At 44.6% G+C, this 22159-nt stretch overlaps 1 protein-coding gene across 5 annotated transcripts in view; it reads left to right on the top strand.

The window, feature by feature from the left end:
• Positions 1–22159, top strand: part of LOC114046846 (sodium-dependent lysophosphatidylcholine symporter 1-like) — a 41351-nt gene that overhangs the window by 2375 nt on the left and 16817 nt on the right. For 4 of the 5 annotated variants that reach the window (XR_003569558.1, XR_003569557.1, XR_003569556.1 and 1 more), the window contains exons 2-7: positions 2172–2291; positions 7900–8024; positions 11454–11586; positions 13483–13561; positions 19137–19306; positions 21022–21112. Coding sequence is in view for 1 of the 5 variants with exons in the window: in XM_027867402.1 (XP_027723203.1) it covers positions 2172–2291; positions 7900–8024; positions 11454–11586; positions 13483–13561; positions 19137–19306; positions 21022–21112 (718 nt within the window). In the remaining 4 variants the exon portion in view is untranslated. The remainder of the gene's footprint in view (positions 1–2171; positions 2292–7899; positions 8025–11453; positions 11587–13482; positions 13562–19136; positions 19307–21021; positions 21113–22159) is intronic. The other variant, XR_003569559.1, reaches the window with a different exon arrangement.

Genomic DNA, 22159 nt, shown 5'->3' with positions numbered 1-22159 from the left:
GTTTGTGTTTATGTACACACAATATATATCATATCATAAATGTACGTATACATATATTCCATATTCTAAGCTAGAAGGGATGTTAGAGACCATCTAGTCCAACCATCTCATTTGACACATGGGAAAGCTGAGGCTAAGAAAGGTTAAATATCAAGGTCATACAGTAAATGGTAGAACTGGGATTTAAATCCACATGCCTTTTCTACAACACTGAGCTGTCTCTGTATATGCCCACACGTGTCTGGGGCCCTGTGTGGATGTGTGTGAGCATGCATATATTTCTGTGGAGCACTCACAAAACAAAGCTGGCCCAGCCTGACCAGATGAGCCAGGATTGGATAGTGGAACAGATAAATGAGACACAGGAGTCTTCTCAGCCACATGTTTGTTAGTGTGAATAAGGAGGGGTTGGAGTGGAGATAGCAGATTCAGGCCTACATCTCCCTCCTTATGAAACTGGGCCACCTCAGGGAGGTTGGCTGAGGTGCCCGGTGGGGTGGAAAGAAAGAGTAGGACTCTTACACATGCCCACACACCCGAAGTCATTAGGGAAACCAGAGTGGTGGGGAGCTGGAGTTGTGTGTGATGCCAGGCAGCCCACCCCATCCCTGTGCTGTGAGCCTTAAAAGGGCTGGGGTGTTGCTTGTCCTCCTGGAAGGGGACACTCTCCTCTGAGTTGGCTGGGCCTCTGCTTGTCACTGAGCAGTTGCCTCCTACCGGGAAAGAGTCTCTACCTCCTGACTTCCTTGGCTTCCTTCCAGTCCCAGGCAAAATCCCTCCTTGTACAGGAAGGCTTTTGTATCCCAATTCCCCTTAATCCTATTGCTTCACTCCTGGTTATTTCCAACTTATCTTGTCTATAGCTTGTTTGTACGTACAGTTATGTTATTTCTCCCATAGTGCCTGGCACATAAAAAGTGCTTAATATAGATGTTCACTGGCTAACTGAACCTCTTCAGTACAGCCAGGATATAGCAATAATACTAAGAACTGTTCATATTTACAACACAGTTTATGGTTCCAAAGTACCTTCCCATGCATTCTTTTATAGGGCCCTTTCTCTCTGCACCCTTCTGCAGGAGGGGAGCAGCTGGGATTATGAGTTCCCTTTTACAGAAGAGAAAACTGAAACTTAGAAAGTGCAAGTGATATTCCCAAAGTCACACAGTAAGCGTTAGTCATATAATCTTCCAGTTGAGTCTTTCTAGCTCTGGAGAATGACTTCAGCCCCCAACTGAAGCAGGAATCCCCTCTACGTCACCCCTGGCCAGTGTTCATACAGACTCTGCCTCAACACTTCCAAAGACAGAGCCTTCAGTATATGTCCCAAGGCAGCTAGTTCCACTGCTGGATATCTCTGAGGTTCAGAAATTCTTTACATTCAACCAGTTTGCTCTCTTCTAACTTAGCATGGTTGTTCAGGCATTTCAGTGTCCTACTCTTCATGACCCCATTTAGGGTTTTCTTGGCAAAGACACTGCAGTGGTTTGCCATTTCCTTTTCCAGCTCATTTTACAGATGAGGAAACTGAGGTAAACAAGGTTAAGTGACTTGGCCAGGGTCACAGAGCTAGTAAGTGTCTGAGGCTGGATTTGCACTCAGGCCTTCCTGACTCCAGGCTCAGCATTCTATTCAATACAGCACCTCACTACTTTAAAAGTCATTTAGCCCAACATCTTAATTTTAAGGATGAAAAAATTGAGAACCACATCATTTACCAGACTTCCTCAAAGTCACATAGATAATGAGCATCCAAGGTAGAATTTGAACCCAAGTCCTCAGTTTCCAGAGCCAGAGCTTTCTTCATTATCCTATGCTCTTTCCCCTTTGGTTCTAGTCCCTGGGGCTGGGAGGTGGGGATTACGGTTTATTTGGGAAGTTAAGACATATCCCCTCTCCCACAGGTTCTCCCTACATCTCTTCTCCCAGCTAAACATCCCCAGTTTCTCCCATAGACTTGTGACGTAGTTCTCTTTTCCCATGGCCTTGGGGTTCTCAAGCTAGAAGTTCAGTTGGGAAGAAGAAAGATTGAGGTGGTGCCAGGTATTGGCTCAAACAGATCTGGGGGGGGGGGAGATGAGGGAACAACAGAGAGCAGTAGTCTTTGGGAGGTGTTGGGACATTGGTGGGTGGCAAATGCCTGTGCTCACTGATCTTCATGTTTGTGCCAGGGGAAATCATGGCTGCCCACATCCAGAAAGATCTGCTATGCCCTGGGAGAAGCTCCATACCAGCTGACTGGCAATACTATTTCCTTCTTTCTGCAGATTTTCCTCTTGGATGTAGTACAGGTGAGAATCCCAAGGGGTAGAAAGGATGTGAATAAATGTCCCTTACCTTCCATTTGGCACTATCAGTAACTATGTGTGTTGAGGACATTGGGTATTGGCATCTTGTGATGGGTTCCCAGGTAAACAGAAATTTAAAGAGGCCTGGGCTAGGAATCTAGAGACCTGGGTTCAGATCCCAGCTCTGCCATTGACTCACTATGTCAGATAGTGGACAGATCTTTTCCTTTCTCTGGGCCTCATTTTCCCCTGCTCTAAATTCTATGTTCTGTGTTCCAAAGACTCTTCCAGCTTTGATGTTCTATGTACCTTTTTTTGCATCATGGACCCCTTTGACAATGTGGTAAAGCCTATAGATGTCATCTTAAAATAACTTTTTAGATGCATAAAATAAAATACATAAGATTCAAGGAAACCAATTATATTGAAATATAATTATTAAAATATTAAAGTTCTAAGTTTACAAACTCCTTGAAATCTATCCATGGATCCCAACTAAAGAACCTCAGCTCTAAGATCTCTTTCAGTGCTAACATTTTCTATCATAAGGTCGATGCCAGCTCAGACATTCAGTGTTCAAAGGTCTCCTCCTTTTCAGGCATTCTGTGTTTAAAGGTCTTTTCCAGCTTTGAAGTTCTATGTTTCTGTGATTTCTCTGGTGGAAGAGGTAAGCTATGAATCAATCACATGGAACTTTTAATTTGGTTGTAGATGCAACTGGAGAAAGAACTAGATGAATCTGGCTCTTGTCTTTAAGTGGTATTGTAACTGGCATTGTGATGAAGCCAGGCTCACATTCAATCACAGACTGTTAAAAGTACCAGGAGCCTTAGAGATCATCCAGTTCCACCACCTCTCTCTCCATTTTACAGATGAGGAAAATGAGGCCTAAAAAAAGGAAATGACTTGCCCAAGGTTACTCAATGAGTCAACCAATCAAAAAGTGTTTATTACAAAAACAAAAGTGAAAGTCTGTGCTTCATGAGGAGGTCACAGTCTAATGAGGGAAATATGCAAACAATTTCACACAAACTACATGCAAGTTAAATTGGAAATAACAGAGGGAAGGCACTAGAATTAAGGGGGATTGAGAAAGGTAAGATTTTAGCTAGGATTCGAAGGAAGTCAGGAAAACCAGGAGGTGGAGGTGAGCATGGAGAATGGTCCAGGCATGGGGGCTAGTCAGTGAAAACATCTAGAGTCTGGAGATGGAGTGTTTTGTGAGAGAAGCAACAAATAGGCCAGTATCACTTTATCAAGGAGTACAGGGAGGTGGGGTGGGTGAAAAGTGTAAGAAAACTGGAAGACAAGGGAGGAGGGCTCAGGTTATGAAGGGCTTTTAATGACAGAGGATTTTACATTTGATTCTAGAGATGATAGGGAGCCACTGGAGTTTATTGAGTTGGGGGTGGCATGGCGGTGGGAGTGTTGGGGGGAGTGATATAGCCAGACCTGCACTTTACGAGAATCCATTTGACTGCTGAATGGAGGATGGATGGAGTTAGGAGAGACTTGTGTCAGGCAGGTTATTGCAATAGTCTAGGCATAAGGTGATAAGGACCTGCATCAGGATGGTGGCAGCGTCAGAGGAGAAAAGGGGGTTTATTTGAGAGATGTTACAAAGGTAAAATGGATAGACCTTAACAACAGACTGGATATGGGGGGGGGGGTGTGTGAGGAGAAAGTGAGGAGTTAAGGATGACATCTAGGTTATGAGCCTAGGTGTCTGGGAAGATGGTGGTGCCCTCAGTAGTAATAGGGAGGTTAGGAAGAGGGGAGAGTTTTAGGGGGAACATTATTAGTTGAATTTTGAATATGTTGAGTTTAAGATGTCTGCTGGACATCCAGTCTGAAATGCCTAATAGGCAGTCAGAGATGTGACTCTGGAAGTCAGCAGAGAGGCTAGGCCTGGATAAGTGGATTTGAGGGTCATCAGCATAGAGATGATAATTGAAGCCATGGGAGCTGATGAGATCACCAAGTGAAATGGTATCCAGGGAGAGAGGTCCCAGTACAGAACCCTGTAGAACACCCATGATTAGTAGTGGATGTGACCTGGATGAAGACCCGGGAGATTCAGAAGGAATGGTTAGCTAGGTGGGAGAAGAACCAGGAGAAAGTAGTGTCCTGAAAATGTAGAGAGAAGAGAATATCAAGGAGAACAGGGTGACTGACTATCAAAGGCTGAAGATCAAAGGTCAAGAAGGATGAGGATTGAGAAAAGGGCATTAGATTTAGCAATTAAAGGATTGTCAATAACTTTGGAGAGAGCAATTTCAGTTGAATGATGAGGTCATAAGCCAGATTGTAGAACATTAAAAAGAGAGTGAAAGGGAAGTGGAAACACCTATTATTGTCGCTGTTCAGTCGTGTCCAACTTTTCGTGACTGTGTATGGGGTTTTCTTGGCAAATATACTAGAGTGAGTCACCATTTCCTTCTCCATTTTGTTTTACAGTTGAGGAAACTGAGGCAAACAGGGTTAAGTGACTTGCTCAGTCACACAGCTAGCAGGTATCTGAGGCCAGATCTGAACTCAGAAAGAGTCCTCCTGACTCCAGGCCTGGCATTCTATCCACTGGGTCACCTAACTGCCCCAAGGAAAGGGAAATGAAAACACCTATTACAGACAGCATTTTTAAAGAGTTTAGCCCAAAAGAGCAGGAGGGAAATGGGATAATAGCTAGCAGGAATGTATGGATCAAGTGAGGACTTTTTGAAGATGGCAAAGACATGAGTGTGTTTGTCAACAGTAGGGAAGGAGCCAGTAGACAGCGAAGGATTGGAGATAAGTGAGAGAGCAGAGAAGACAGAGGGGGTAATCTGCTGGAGAAGATGGGATCACTTGTGCATGCAGTGAGTGGGCTTTGCCTTTGATAAAGAAAAGAACCACCTCTCCATGTAAGATGGAGGTAAAGGAGAAGGTAGTGGCAGAGAGTATCTGGTTGAAACAAGATGAGGAGGAAGAGAGGAGAGGGAGCTCTTAGTGAATGGACTCAATTTTTTTTAGTAAAATATGAGGCAATATTCTCAGCTGAGAGAGTAGGAGACAGGGAATCATGGGAGGTTTGAAGAAGGATGAAAAGGTTTGGAAGAGTTATTGATGAGTGGGAAAGTGAGTCAAATAGAGAGACGTAAAAGAATTGATTGCCTTGCAGCAGTGAGGGCCCAGTTGAGGTTATATAAGACATTTCTAGTGGACCCAGTCAAGCACAGTTTCGTGATTTTCTCCAGCGTTGTTTAGCAGCATGTGTGTAAGAACAAAGGCAGCACATGGTGGGAGTGAACCAAGACTAAGGTTTGGCAGGGCAAGACCCAAGATACAGTAAAGGAGCAGCAGCCTTAAGAAAAAAGGAAAGTCACTAAGAAGTCAAGATAGGGAAGAGAAGAGAGTGTAGCTAGTGATGTAAGGGTGATGGCCTGTGAGAGAACTGAGGGATCAAGGGGTTGACAGTAATAGCATGGACGAAGAATGGGGTTTGGGGTTGCAAAGAAGGAGAGGTGGAATGACGATAGATTGTGATCAGAGAAGAGAATTCAGAGTTCATAGACATGGAAGTGGTGCATTTGTGGGTGATGGCAAGGTCAAAGGTACAGCCATCTTTGTATGAACTGAGGTAGGATAGAGGAGTAGGTTATGTGAAATGAGAGACTCTTAAGGTTAAGATGTTTGAAGATGTATCAGTATGTATGTTGAACTGTCCTATATTATGAAGAACTATGAGGTTACAATGTTTGAAAGAGTATTAGTATGTACATTGAGGTCCCATATTATGAGGACAGGAGTTGAGGAGGAAAGAAAAATCAAAAGCCAAGCACTGAACTCATTGAGGAAAGAAGGGGAGTGTCTTGGGGGGTCAGTAGATAACAGTTACCCAATTTTGATTAGGTGGTAGATATGAATTGAACCTCAAAGGAGGAGAGGTTTCTGAGTGATAGTAGTAGGGGGAAAAGGTTATGGATGTGAACCTAGCAAAATCCTGCTGGGATTTTTTTAAATTTCTGATCACTGAGGAGCCCCTCAAAAATTTATCATCTCCCATAAATGATACATAGACTGTCATACCCATCTGTGCAGCTTCCAGACCCTTGGCATAGTCTGCAGTCCCAAACCTTCCCTGGTTGAGCAAGAACCTGTGCTTTCTCAGGGGCCTTTGAAATCTGTCAGCTCCTTTTCAAGTGAGCAGCAAAAATGTTACACTCTTCTACTGGAGAAGAAAGCACTATACTCAAATGGAGTGATGGCTTCCATGGACACCAACTAGTGTCCACATTCCCTTATTTTCCCCTTCCCCTCCGGTCCTTCCTGCTTCATTCCCATTTCTCCTCCTTTCTCTCTCCTCCTTTCCCTTCTCTTCATTCCCATAATTCCCTCTCTTCTTTCCCCTTCCCTCCTCTTTTCTCCATCCTCCCCTTCTCTCCTCGTTTCCCTCTACCTCTTTCCTTTCCCTACTCTTTTCTCATGCTCCTTCTTTCTTCCCTTTTCCCCTCCTCTCCTTCCTTTGTCCCAGAATTTCTTAACTTTTTTTTTTTTTTGGTGTAATGGACCCCTTTGAAGGTCTAGTGAGACCTATGGACTCTGCCTTAGAATCATATTTTAAAATAGTTGAAAATGTTAAAATTTATTGAGAGGTTAGTGAAAATAAAGCTGCAATTTTTATCCCCATACAACTCCTAGAAATCGATTTTTGGATCACAGGATAAAACTCCTGCTCGATCCCTTATGTTCTCCCTCCCCTAGCCCTCTGTCCTTCCTCTGTCCTCTTTTGTTTCTTCTCTCTTATCTCCCTTTCCTTTTCTATCTTCTTCTTTTCTCTTTTTCTCACTTCTCCCTCCCTTTCTCTGTCCTCCTCTCTCCCTTCTCCCCTCTCTGATCAAGTAATATCCATGGCTCCTGTGTGACTACATCTTTACTTAATACATCCAATTCCTCATTATCCGGAGGAATTTTTCCCACTTTGTGGGTTTTTCCAGGGTAAGGAGCTCCTTCTAAACTGACTGCCATTTTTTGTCCTGACAGCCTTCTCTCCCACCACACACACCTCCAAGAGCAGCACAGTCTACCTGTGCTTAATTGAAGAATTGTAATTTTTACAGCTAATCCAGCTTCTTCTTTCTTCTCTCTTCCTTCTCATACGGCTGGAAGGAACCTGAGAATATAGAACACGAAGTGTCAAAGCTGGAGGGACCTTTGACTTAGAACACGAGGGCAGAAAGGAACTAGTTAGTCCAATCCTGGCCTTTTACAGATAAGGAAACTGAGGCTGGGGAGACAAAGTAAATCTAGGAGACAAAGTCAGCTAGAAAGTCAGTGACAACCAGGATTAGAAACTAGACCTTTCCCTTCTTCTATCTCCTCTCCTTCCCATATCTCATCTTTCTAATTTGTATAACATTTGTACGACAGAGCTTTGCAGAATGTTTTCACTCGCAAGAGAAGAAAAGTAGGTTGTCACCTCCGTTTTAAAGATGGGGAGACTGAGGCCCAGACAGCTGAAGTGATCTGCCCATGATCCCACAGCAAGTCAAGGCCAGCTCTCTTGTCTGTTCCAGGGGACTGTGTTGGTTGTCCCCCGGTGACCCAACCCTGATCTCTCTTCGTCTCATTCCAGCTGGATCCCTTCTGGGCCTCCTCCGTTATCTTCCTCGGCCGAGCATGGGATTCAGTATCTGACCCCATTGTTGGCTTCCTGGTGAGCAGAAGCCCCCGGAGGAAGTGTGGCAAACTGATTCCATGGTGAGTGAGGCAGGTCCTGCAGGTTGGGAAAAGCAGGATTCCAGGTCCTTCCCTGCCACCAAAGGCTCAAAGACTGAGTCATTCAACAAACATTTATTAAGCACTAACTGTGTGGGGGACACCAAGCTACCTAGAAGACATTAAAAGTTTAGATGAGACTTAGGCCAATCTAGTAGGGGAATAAGATACAAACATAATAAGACATGTTAAGTGCATTAGAGAGAATCTGGACATAGTGCTGAGGTTATTGACCTGAAAAATTAGGGAGGACTTCCTGGAGGAGTTGGCATTTCAATTGGGCTTTAAAGGAAAAAAGAAAAATTAAGTAGGCAAAGTGGGAAGGGAGCATATTCCAAGCAGAGGGGAAAACCCAAACAAAGGTTCAGAAGCGTAGAGTGTATATTGGGGCAGAGAGTTTGGCTGGGGCATAGAGTGTGGTTAAGGAAATGCTATGAGATAACACATAAGAGTGGCACCAATTTGTGGAAGGCCTTGAATGCCAGCAAACGAGTTTGAGCTTAAGGCCCTGAACACCAGGCAAAGGAGTCTGAGCTTTGATCAGCAGACAGAAGAAAAACAGTAAAGGATTTTGAGTTCAGATTTGACACTGGCTATTTCAAAAAACTCAGACAAACATTTATTAAATGCCTGTGTTCAAGACCCTGTCCTAGGTGATGGGAATACAAAGCAAAGACTGAAAACAGTACCTTTTCTCAAGGAGCTTATATTCTTTTGGAGGATATAACATGGAAGCAGATACATAAATACAAGATGAATTAAGGTGAGAGAACATTTACAGGTAGGGTGATCAGGAAAGAGGATGTCCACGAGCTGAGCCATGAACAAGGCTAAGGATTTGAAGAGGCAGAGGTCAGGAAGGAAGACATTGGCACAGCTGGTGCCGAGGTTTGGGACAAGGAGATGGCATGTCAAATTCAGGGGACTTCCTAACTGAGGTGTGGAATCAAGGATGCCTTCTCTGGGTTGGGCCCAGGTGACTGCTCAACCACAGGAGGAGAGACTCAAATTTTCTCAAGAATAAGCAGTCTCACCAAGCAGGGACATGGCAGGATGAAGCTGCATGCTCAAACTGGGCCTCTTTTGTCCCTTAATACCCTTGATTGATTCAGTCTGGCCTAGGAGTCAGGAGAAATGAATCCTAGTAATTAATTTATTCATTGGATCAATAAATATTTATTAATCACCAACATTACCTACCATAGGCCAAACACAGTACAGGGGGCTAAGATGATACAGGTTTCCATAGGACACAGGGTCCTTACAGCCTAGTAGGGAGATGAATACAGTGGTACAGTTTCACTAGAACCCAGAGTATAGGTAGGGAAGTACTGTCAGATAAGGCCAGAAAGTATTACATAACTGCATTAGAAAGGTACAAAGCAAAGTGCACTATGAGGTCTGAAAAGAAAGTCTATTCCTGATTAAAGAGATCAAAGTTGAAGTGGACTTGAATTGAAACTGGGCCTCAGTTTCCTTCCCTGTAAAATAGGCACCTAGGTGGTATAGTTGCTAGAGCTCTGGACTTAAGAGTCACCAAGACCTGAGTTCAAATTCTGCCTCAGCCACTTACTAGCTCTGTGACCCTGGGCAAGTCACTTAACCTTTTTTAGTCTCAGCTTCCTCCTTTGTAAAATAAGGATAATTATTGCAGCTACTTAATAGGATTATTGAGAAGATCAAATGAGATAATGTATTTTAAAGTGCTACATAAATGCTAGCTATTATTATTAATGAGGGGGTTAAACTAAATGATCTCCACCAGGTCAGACAGCTTATGATTCTTTGGGTCTCAGTTTTCTCACCTGTAAATTGGAGATAATAATCTTGCTTACCTTGAAGGACTGTTATGAGGAACACAATGGAGGCAAAGCCACACAAATATAAGTGTAAGTAGTTATAGTCCCAGTGGGGTTTCCATGAAGGGTATTTTTCTGGCCAAGTTCCAAGAGATGTTCTAGTATTAGAAACCTCAAAGTCCTCTGACCCTGAGTGGCATCTTCATAAAGCCAGCTCTGGACCTGAGGAGCTTTGTGCTCAAAGTTAGGAAAGCTAAGCTGTGGCATCTGTGGTTCCCCTCTTCTGGATCTCGGCTGCCTCACCTACAATCAATCAACATTTATTAAGCACCTTCTAGGGGCCAGGCACTATGCTAAGCACTGGGGATACAAAAAGAGGCAAAGGACAGTCCCTGCGGGGGCAACTAGGTGGTGCAGTGGATAGAGCACCTGCCCTGGAGTCAGGAGGACCTGAGTTCAAATCCAGCCTCAGACACATGATACTCACTAGCCGTGTGACTCTGGGCAAGTCACTTAACCCCAATTGTCTCACCAAAAACAAAACAAAACAAAACAAAACAGTCCCTGCCCTCAAGGAGTTTACAATCTACTGAGAATTTACAAAATGAATATAATGATGTCTTATCTGCCGTTAAGGCAATGGGCTAGACCCCATAATCTCTTGAAGTCCCTTCTAGCTCTAAGGGCCGTGATCTGAAGTCTTCATGTGCTGGAAATCTTGTTTGGGTTGGGGCAGGAGTAGGGCTTGTACATTGCATTTGGAAGGGCAACTCTTCCTGTTTTGTCCTCGGAAAGTTCTCAGAAATGTCAAATTTACATTTCTAATTGATTATGGACTGGATGCTAAACTTACTTGAATCTTGCTTTGTTTGCTGAGCTCCCTGCAGGGATTCAGGAACCAAGCCAGCAGAGGAAATCTCCCAGAAGTTTGTCTGTTTAGTACATTCCAGACAATGGATCATTTTCTACTGACTTATCTTTTTTTATCCTTAAAGTGAAGGAAATGTCAGTTATTTGAGCTGCCTTAGTTAAATTCTAGTTAACTGAGGTCCCTGTATGCCAGGCTTTGCCCCCCAAACACCCACCCATTCTGAGATGAGCAAATATCAGTCAGCCATATCATAAGATTTCTCCCCAGTTCAGATCATAGAACACAGTGTAAGAACCAAGAGGGCCCTTACAACATAGAACATCATAGCTAATAGGGACCCTGAAACATAAAACGTAGAAAGTCAGAACTGGAAAGGACCTCAGTGCATAGAATGTCAGAGCTGTAAGAGGCCTCAGATCCTAGAATATGTGAGGTGAGATGTATCTTAGAAACCATCCAACCTCTTCACTTAAATCAAATAAAAACAACAAATCCACAAAATTAAATAGCTACTGTGTGTAAGAGCAGTGCACTACAGTGCTAGAAGAGATGAGATTTTATAGAGGATGAAATTGAGGCCCAGAGAGGAGAAATGACTTGTCCAAGGTCACCCAGCAAGTTATTTTCTATGCCAGGACTAGAACCCAGGTCTCTTGACTCCTGGTCCAGGGTTCTGGACATGACCTCTGTGCCCTGCCTCATGGGGTTACACCCCCCCCCCCTTCTTTCTCTGTTTCACAGGGTTTTGGGCTCTACCCCCTTTGGTGTCTTGCTGTACTGCCTCCTCTGGTTCACACCCTCTGACACCCTCCCCACCTCCTGGAAGTTCTTCTGGCACCTGACCACCTACTGCTTCTTCCAGACATGTCTGAGTGTAAGGTAGCTCCAAGAGCTCTGGGGGTTGGGGCTCACTTGGGAGCCTGGGGATGCCAAATGCAGACTAAAGTATGAAGTGGGGCTGGGTGGAGGGAGGGAGAGGGAGATTCAGCGCTTGGCATGGGGTCTAGTGCTAAGAGCACGAGAATGGATGCACGAGTGAGAGTCAGGAGGTCGAGGTTCTAGTCCCATCTCTGCCGCTCATTTTCTATGTGACCTTGAGCAAACGGACCCAGGTCCCCTCACCTGTAATCAATCAGTCAAGAGGCATTCATTAATCACCTGCATGTGCTAGGTGCTAGGTATTCAAAGGCAGAAATAAAACAATCCCCACCCTCAAGGAATTTACATTCCATCTGGTGAAACAACATGTGCACATATGAGTTTTAATCAAATCAATACAAAAAGTAAAATATAAGGTGATTTTGGAGGGGAAGTGCTAGCAGCTAGGGGGATCAAGAATGACCTTATGTAAGAGGCGACATGTGAGCTCGACTTTGAAGGAAGCCAGGAATTTCAAGAGGCAGAGGTGAAGATTGCATATTCCAGACATGAGGGGACAGCCTGGGAGAAGACAAGGGCATAGAGATGGAATGTGGTGTGTGATGGAACAGCAAGATGACTAGTTTGACTGGACCAAAGAGTACCTGAAGGAGAGCAATTGTAATAGGCTGAGTTGGAGCCAGGTTGTAAAGGGCTTCAAGTGCCAGAGAAATTTGTATTTAATCCTAGAGAAAACTGGGAGCCTCTGGAGTTTATTGAGCAGGAAGCTGATGTGGTCAGACCTATGCTTCCAGACTGTCACTTTGGCAGCCATGTGGAGTGGGGATTGAAGAGGGGAGGATGAGGAAGGGAGACCAATAAGGGAGCTATGGCAATGGGTAAGGAGGGCATGAATTAGGGTGCTGACCATCTGACTGGTGAGAAGGGATCAGACACAAGCGATGGTGCAGAGGTACAATTGAAAAGACTTGGTAACCAATTGGATACGTGGGTCCAAGAGACCCACAATAAAGCCTAAGGATGGCTCAGTGGGACTGGGAAGGACTGTGGTGCCCTGGGCAGAAGGCATAAAATTCAGGAGAGGTGTGTTTGGGGGAGAAAACAATGTGTTCCATTTTGTTCACGTTGAATTTGAGATGTCTATGGGACATTTCAGTTTGAAATGTCCAATAGGTAGTTGGTGATGTAGGACTGGAGCCCCAGAGAAAATCCAAAGTTGGATATGTAGAGGTGAGAGTCATCTATGTAGAGATGATACCTCAATTATGGTAGAGGAGGCCCCCAGGAATGTAGTACGAAGAGAAAAGCACCCAGAACAGAGCTTTGGAGAACACCTATCATTGGATGGATGGATGGATGGATGGGTGGGTGGATGGATGATCCAAAAATGGAGACTAAGAAGGAGCCTTCACACAGATGGGAGAACCAAGAGAGCGGTGTCACTAAAAAATCAGAAAGTATCCAGGAGGAGAGGGTCAAATGTTACAAAGAGGTCAAGAAGGATGGAAGATTTTAATTAGATGGTATCTAAGGTTCCTTCCAGCTCCACCATTTTGAGATAAAGGACAGACTTATAAGTGGAGGGAGGCAAAGTGAGGATGGGAAAGTGGAGAGGAAAAGGCTGTTAGGACAGAAGGCAATTAATGGGCAAAATGAGCAAACTATCACTAGATAATGGAGAGCTGTCTGTGCTTATTAACTGTATGTGCACTGGTAGTTTGGGATCCTCTCCTGGCAGAGCATCCCAACAAGAATCAGGATGCATATCTGTTTTGTGTCTGGAAGTGTTTATCGCTGCCTTTGTGCTATGGGGCCCAGGGTAAGGGGAGCAGCGCAGGGGGTATGTGGCACAGTTAGAGACCTTAGTACCCATGGGCCTTTGCTTCTGCAGTGCTACCATGTGCCATACACTTCGATGACCATGTTCCTGGGTGGAAGCCAGAGAGACCGAGACTCTGCCACTGCCTACAGTAAGTGCCAACATCACCAGAAGGGGATGGGGGGTGGAGTGCATTTTTCCAGATCTAGGATATCCCTGGGCATCTCCCAAACATGTGCTTATTGAGAGCCCCAGTATTAACCACAATGCTCCTTCTATATTATACCCTCTTCACCAGTGGCCCCAGAGACCGTAGTGGCTGCCTCTTGAATTTACATAGAATTTTACTGCAAACTTTGCTTAAAACAAATAAACAAGCAGATCCCCATTCTTCATTACTGGAACTGAAATCAGGAGAACTGGATTCAAATCCATGCTGTAACATTCACTGGCTATGTGGCTTTGAGTAAAACAGTCATTCTCCCCCTCCCAATCTGTTTTCCCATCTGTAAAATGGTGATGATGATACTTATACCACCTACCTTCATAGTCTGTTATCCTTGAGCAAATCACTCCATCTTGATAAACCTCCGTTTCCTCATCTGTCAAATGGTGTATAATGGCTGTTTGTCCTATCTGCCTCTCAGGGTTGTAAGGAATAAGCCTTCTGAACCTGAAAGCAGTAAGGGTTTAACTACACATCAAAGAATGTATCTTTCACCTGGGAAAAGTGAGGCTCTAAAATGTGTCATTCCTTAAATAATGTGCATGTAGTCAGGCTAGAGACTACTGCCTTTATTCCCATCTCTTTACACCCTACCTGTTTTCAGAATCAGCTGAGAGAAGTCCCAAAGCCAAGTAAACCTAGGACAGCTCACTACAATTCACACAATATTTATTAAGCATGTTTGATTTGAGGGCCTGCTACTTGGACCATAATAATAGCACTTGTTTATATAGCACTTTAACATTTACAAATGCAACATACATTACCTCACTTAATCTTCACAACCCTTTGACAGTCACTATTATTATTCTCATTTTAAAAATGGAGAAACTGAGACTCAGAGAGGTTTAAGTGTTCTGCCCAGAGTCACAGGTGACATGGTCAGATTTGTGCTTTAGGAAAATCACTTTGTTACCTGAATGAAAGATGGACTGGGGTGAGGAGAAACTTGTGGCAGGCAAACCACCAGTTGGCTATCATAATAGTAGAGGTGTGAGGAGTGAGGGCCTGCTCAAGGGTGGTGGAAGCATCAGAGGAGAGTGGGGAGAGAGGCATATGCAAGAGATGTTACAAAGATAAAATCAATAGGCCTTGACAACATATTGGAAAAGGGGGGGAGGTGATAAAAGGTAGTGAGAAGTCATGGATGACACCTAGGTCAGGAGCCTTGGTGATTTGAGAGGTTGGTGGTACCTCAACAGTAATAGGAAAATTTGGGGAGGGAAAAGGTTTTGGGGGAAGGATAATGAGTTCAGTTTTGGACATGTAGTGTTTAGGATCTATAGAACAGCCAGTTCAAGAATGTTCATAGGAAATTGGAGGTGCAAACAGGACATCAGCATAGTAATTAGGGCTGGATAAGTAAAGATATCATCAGCATTATGATGATAATTGAATCTATGAGGGCTGATGAGATCACCAAGGGAAATAGTATAGAGGGAGAAGAGAAGCGGAACCAAGACAAAGTCCTGTGGGACACCCACAGGTAGCAGACATAACCTGGGTGAAGATCTGGCAAAAGAGGCTGAGAGGACACAATGAACTAGGTAATAGGAGAACCAGAAGACAGCAGTGTACTGAAAAACTAGAGAGAAGAGAGTATCAAGAAGAGAGTGAACAACAAGGTCAAAGGCTGCATGGAGGTCCAGAGGGATGACAACTGAGAGGAGGCCATTGGATTAGGCAATTAAGAGATCATCAGTAACTTTGGAGGGAATGGTTTTGGTTGAAAGATGAGCTCAGAAGCCAGAACGTAGAGAGCTGGAGTGAGAGGAGAGGAAGTGGAAGCCCCTGTTGCAGATGTCTTCTGAAGGAGGTTAGCCACGAAAGGCACAAGACATGTGGGATGATATTTGGTGGGGATGGAAGGGAGCATGTTTTGAGCATAGGGGAGATAAGGGCATGTTTATGAGCAGTAGGGAATTAGCCAGGAGACAGGGAGAAATCAAAGTGAGAGTGGGGATCATAGCAGGAGCAATATGGTAGAGTAGATGGGAATGCTGATGGGAAAGTCCATAAGCCAAGGGAAATAAGCCAGGCAATAAATATTTATTGGGAATGGGATCACTTGTGCACATGGAGGGATTTGCCTTGACAAGGAAAATGGTCACTTCTTCAGGTGAGATGGAGGAGATGGTAGCACAGGCATCTGAGTGATTTGTGATGAAGAGGAAAAAAGAGGGAGCTCTCGGTGAATGGCCTCAGTTTTTCAGTAAAATATGAGACAAGGCTCTCAGCTGAGAGTGTGGGGAGGGAAAGCCATGAGAGGTTTATGAAGGAATGAAAAGGTCTGTAAGAGCTGCTATGGAGTGGAGGCTAGTCAGTTAATTAGAAAGGTGCACAAGGATTGCCTTGCTGCAGTGAGGGTCCAACCGAGGTAATGTAACATAAATTTGTAGTGAACCCAGGCAGCATGTTTTCATAATTTTCTCCAACTTTGTTTAGCAGCACATGTGTAGGAACAAAAGCAGCACATGGTGGGAATGATCTAAAGTTCAGAGTTGGCAGGGCACAATTGACAATGTAAGGGGATGACTAACTCAAAAAAAAAAGTATACAGTTGAACTGGTTCACCAAGAGTTCAAAATGGGAAAGGGAGGGGAATGAAGCCAGTACATAGGTGATAGCCTGGGAGAGAACTGAGGGGTCAGGGAATAGACAGTCATAGTATGAATGAAGGATAGGGTTTGGGATAGTAAGGCAGAGGGAGCAGTGGAATGACACTAGCTTGTGATCAGATGAGAGAATTCCGGAGTTCAGGAACATGGTGGTGGTGCATTTGTGGGGGATCAAAGGTCTGACCATCTTTGTGTGTGGTTGAGGTGGGGTGGAGGAGGTGGTCATGGGAAATGAATAACCTGAGGGACCCTAAGGGTAGGGTATTTGAAAAAAAGTATCAATACGTATGTTGAAGTCCCATGGTATGAGGGCAGGAGTTGGGAGGAGAGAAAGACTGTGAGCCAGGCACAGAACTCATTGAGGAAGGAGGGAGAGTGTCCTTTAGTTCTGTAGACAGAATCTGAAGCCAATTTTGAACTCAGATCTTCCTGACTCCAGGCCCAACACTCTTTCTGCTGTACCACCTTGCTGCCTAGAATGGGAATATTAGCTTCTGCTCCCCTTGGGGACTACCACGAATAAGAAATGTAGACTCAGAGAACCTTAGCTCTGGAGAACTTTAGAACATGGAATGTCAGAACTGGAAAGGACCTTAGAACATAGTAGAGTTGAAAGGCACCTTAGAATATAGAACAAGTTGTTAGCCACCTCATTTTATAGATAGAGAAATTGAGGCCCAAAGAGGAAAAAGTTAATTGTCCAAGATAACACAGCAAGTAAGTGGCAGAGCTAAAATTAGAACCCAGGTCTCCTGACTTCCAGCTCAGGGCTTTTTCCACTAGATGAAGTAGATTCTATAGAGAAATAGAGTTAATCAGCTTGTTCCACATCTCCCATATTTTTCGCAGAGGTATCTGTAGGTAAAGGGACATACATGTAGCCTGTGATTCTGTGGAGAGAATCAAATGGGATGAGATAAGATTTTAGGATGAGAGCAAGGCCCCCATGTCTCCCAGGCCCACTTGTAGCTTAGAGCAGAGAAAACACAAATTCTTTGAGTGGGAGCCTGAGTCACAGTCAGAAGGCTCCCAGAGCACAACAGTGACTCACAGCTACCTCACCTGAGCCAGGGGCTATGCAGCCCCCATAGAGCTGAGGGTGAGTCATGGAAGCCCACACACTCCACAGAATCCAAGCTGTCTGGTGGCTAGGCAGTGCCATCCCCACACCCCACCTCCAATCCAGAGCCACCAGTCACTCCTCTGAGCCTCATCCCTCACCCACACCACAGCCTGCACTCGATTTACAGAACCACAATGTCAGAGCTGAAAGAGGCCTTAGAACATGAAATGTCAGAACTGGAAGGGACCTTGGAATATGAAATTGCAGGGCTGGGAGGGTCCTTCAAACAGAATTGTCAGAATTAGAAGTGACCTTAGAACACAGAATGTCAGAGCTAGGAGGACCCTTAGGACATAGAATATTGGAACTGGGAGAGCTCTTAGAACATAGAATGTCGGAGCTGGAAAGGACCTTAGAATATGTAATTTCAGGGCTGAGAAGGCCCTTCAAACACAGAATGTCAGAGCTGGAAGGGACCTTAGAACATAGAATGTCAGAACTGGGAGGATCAGTACAGGACAGTATCTATAAAATGAAGGTTTGGCCTACATGGTCTCTCTCCAGCTCTGGCATCCTAAGAACATTCCTTCATTGATTTAAAGTAAAGGAGAGTTTCCTAAGCCTCCCTTCATTCTATGCAGAGGTGGGAGACCATGGGTATGAAATATAGCATATGCTACTAGACTCTTTTTCAGTCTTTGTTACAGGGGAATGGTTCTCTGGGTAGTGAGTAGGAGACTCCTGTTTAGAAAGAGAGGTGATTAAAACCAAAAGATAGCAATATTTTATTTTTAAAGGGAGAGGTTGACTTGGAGCACTTAGAAGTCAAATGACCTGCCTAGGGTCATAGGGCCAGTCTGTCAGAGATAGGATTCGATCCCACATCTCCCTCCCTCTAAGACAACACTCCATCCATCATGCCTCCATAATCACCATATCTTACAATAATAGCACACATTTTTATAGCACTTTGCAATTCACAAAATACTTTGAAATCATATACCTCATTTAATCCTCAGGATAGCCCTGGAGAAGAGACAGAGCAAGAATTATCATGACAGTTTTACAGATTAAAACAAGCTGAGTCTCTGAGAAGGGAATTGGCTTGCCAAAACTCACCCAACTGATTAAGTGGCAAATCTGGTCCTGGACCCAAGTCCTTGTCCGGCACTGCCAATACCGCATCAGGGTGTGGACGTCAATCTCACTCTTGCCACTCAATCCCCGTGTGACCTTGGGCCTCCTCTTCCCCATCTATAAAGTCAGGGCGTCACTAGGTCAGACTTTCTCACCTGCTCTCACTGCTCCTGACTCTCTGGCCTTCTCTCTCCCTCCCTCCTCTAACACTACCTGTCACAGCTACACTTACACACCCATTTCATAGCCATCTTCAGATTCTCAGGTGACTGTCCCCCCTGCCGCCACCCCCATGCCAGGCTGGCCAGTCTGAGCTGTAGGTGCTTCTGCCAGAGCCTGCTTGTTTTATTCTGGAGAATATGTCTGTTCCTCCCTCCCTCGAGAATGCTCTGAGAGCCTTGGCCCATAAGGGAATAGGGGGGCATTTCCTACTTTCCTCTCTCATTTAGAAAGTAGGAGTTAGATGATATTATAGCAAAAGTCTTTTCCAGCTGTAAATCACATGACTTCATAAGACAATCCCTAAGGTCAAGCAGAAGGTTTAGTAAGGATCTAAGGCTGGGGCTCACTCACTTAGAAGGGTGTAAGGGGAGATTTGCTTAAATGAGACTGGGTTGGAGTGCTGAACAACCAAGGAAGCTCTATTTTGGGCCCCATTAACTCTGATGTATCCCACCCCCAGGGATGGGGATGGAGGTCCTGAGTACCCTCATTGGCACTAGCCTCCAGGGGCTGATTGTGGGCAAATATCACGCCAGCGTGACCTTGAACTGCCAGGGACTCAATGGATCCCTGTCTAATGAGACCATGGGCAACAGCACCTCCCCACTCACTGACACATTGGAAAACACAGTGAGTACATGTTACCTACCTCCCAACAATGAGATGGACTCAGAGTGTAGAATGAGACATATTCTCAGGCACAGCCAATGTGGGAATGTGTTTTGTTTGACTGTGCCTTTTTGATATGAGTTTTGTTTTTCTTTCAATGTTTGCGTGTTGAGGAAGGGGAGGGAGGTACACAGGGGTAAGCAGTACAGTTGCCAAAATGAAAAAAGAAAGAAAAAGTAATTTTAAAAAAGGTCCACTGAAACATATTTTTAAATGCACAGAGGAGAACAGAAGGAAGGTCAGTAGGAAGACCAGGCAGGCAGAGTAACTTTGAAAATAACACGCTGAATTTGTTTTATACTTGGAAGCCATCTGTGGTACAGATTCATGACTGCATGTGTAATCCCTCTTTTTCTGTTCTCATTTGTCTTTGGAAATGTTCATCTTATTTGGTGTTTGTTAAGTTCAAAATTTTAAAGAAACATCCAAAACAAAAACCCACAGTGAGTAGTCAGCAAGAGGTGCTGATGAATTCTTGCTTCCCCCATTTTATGCCCAGCTTTGTACTTCATCATAATATAGGAGACCCAGAGTGGAGTAAACTCAGTCACTGGCCTGGAGAGAGCTTACTTTCTAGCTAGAGAAGTAATATACACACAGGGCTGTGTGACCCGAGGCAAGTTATTTAACCTCTGTTTGTCTCAGTTTCCTCATCTGTAAAATGGGGGTAACAATAGCATCTACTTCCCAGGGTTGTTGTGAGGAACAAATGAAATAATAATTGTAAAGTCCCTAACAGTGCTTGGCATAAATCATAGCCATTATCATTCTTATTTTTATTCATTGCAAAGTAATTAAAGAAGCTGAGTGTGAGTGAGGGGGAAGGTAGAAAGAATATTGGGCCAAGGGTTAGAAGACCTGGATTTGAGTCCATAGGTTATCCCAGCTCTCTGTGTTGGGGAAAATTCCTTACCTATTCTAGAACTAAGTTTCCTCATCTATAAAATAGATCTACATCTATATCTATACCTATAAAACTATGTGATAGAGATAAGATCCTTTCCAGTTCTGTAATCTTCATTCTCAAAGCCCTTCTGCCTCTGGTGCTCTGTGTTCTAAGAACACATCCACCTCTCAAGTTCTGTGTTTTGTTTCCCAGTTCTGATTTTCTATGTGCTATGTTCCAGGGCATAATTAATCTATGATAGAGGTTCTGTATTCCAAGGACTCTCATAGTTTGGACATTCAATGTACTGTCATTATTCCAAGATGTCTTCCTGTTCTCACTCTTAGTGGTTCTTTGATGATATATGGTAGCTGGTGCGGTATAGACTAGTGCAAGTATTCCCATTTTACAGATAATGAAACTGATGCTCATAGAAGCTGGAGTGACTTTCACATTGTCATAGGCAGGACTCAGGTCTTTGGATTGGTACCCTGCCAGTCCTGGGCTTCTCAGAGGTCAGATTGGATCTGTCCATTGAAAGATCAGATAAGATTGGCAGATGGCTGAAAAGGGAGAAATGATGGGGTTTGGTGGTCAGGGAAGGCTGTATTTGAAGCAATGGCATGTGAAGGGTCTTGAAGGATGGGTAGGTTGTAAAGATGACAATGGAGATGGTGGAAGGCACCCCAGGTGGTGAGTACAGCATGAGTAAAGATGTGCGTTAGGATTAAACCTGGTGCCTGCAAGAGCCTTGAGGGGTGCAGACTGACAGATGCTTCTTATTCTGCAGCGAATGGCCTACCTGACAGCAGCCATGGTCATTGGGTCCCTCTACTGCTGCTCCTGTGCGGTCCTTGTCCTTGGGGTGAAGGAGCAGCACGGTGAGAGCACTGGGGACGTCTGGCTGGGGCCAGAGAGAAGGTGTGGGACCCTGGTTGTGCGACCCTGGGCAAGTCATATCCTTTCTTTTCCTCCTTGGCAAAATGAGGAAGCTGGATTAGATGACCACTAAGATCCCTCCTATTTCTGACCTTTTGTGATTCTATGAGAACCTAAGTTTCCTGAACCCCAATCCAAGGTTCTTTCCTCCCACATCTCATTTGCCTGCCTTATGCCACAGGACATGGTCTTCAGAACACCATGGGACCTCCAGGCCTTACCAGCTAGGCTAACCTGGCCTGATCCCCCAGGCAGAGTCCACACGTAAGCCCCAAACTGTGAAACAGACAAGATTTGCCCCTTGCTTCTCTACCTTCTCCACCTTAGCAAATCCCTTTTCTCTCCAAGCTTGGTCTCCTCCAGGCTCCACAAACCATAGGTTGCCTCTCCCTCCAAAAATCCTCCCCAAGAAAGAATCTTAATTCATTTATAGTGATAAGTAACTAAGAACCCCCTACCAGGGAAGTCTGCATTTTAATAGGAATCAAAACCTTCAACCAAAGGGGCAGAAATCCCCCCATGAGATGCTCCAATGGACCCTGAAGGCCAAAATGTTCCTTTGAACATAACTGAGCCAGGGGTGCCTGAAACCTTCTGGCATTCTGAGCACAGAAATATCAGGGAGTCCCAGGTAATTGAAGCCAGAACCAAACAGGTCCATGAGGGTAGAAAGTGGGAGGAGTCTGGCCTTGGAACTGAGACTGGAGCTATGAATCAACAGAAGACTGGAAGCATTCAGAAGAACCATGTAGGCCAGTGAACAGGGGTGTTGAGAGGTAGGAGGAAGTCTTGCCCAGAACCCCCTATCACTATGCCTCTGGGTTCATGGTTTTGTGGTTTTCCTGCCCCTAATGCCTCTTGACCATCTGATAAGGGCTTGTGGCAGGAACTACGTACTTGCAGGAATTAAATGTAATTCAACACACTTTTATCAAATAGCATTCAAATTGATTGCATAACATGGGAGTTGCTTGTGAAAGGTTGCCCAG

This window comes from Vombatus ursinus, unplaced genomic scaffold (assembly GCF_900497805.2).
Source record: "Vombatus ursinus unplaced genomic scaffold, bare-nosed wombat genome assembly UNPS02014786.1, whole genome shotgun sequence".
In the NCBI taxonomy this organism is placed as follows: domain Eukaryota; kingdom Metazoa; phylum Chordata; class Mammalia; order Diprotodontia; family Vombatidae; genus Vombatus; species Vombatus ursinus.
Note: the sequence above shows the minus strand (reverse complement) of the source record. Positions and strands in the feature narration are given on the sequence as shown.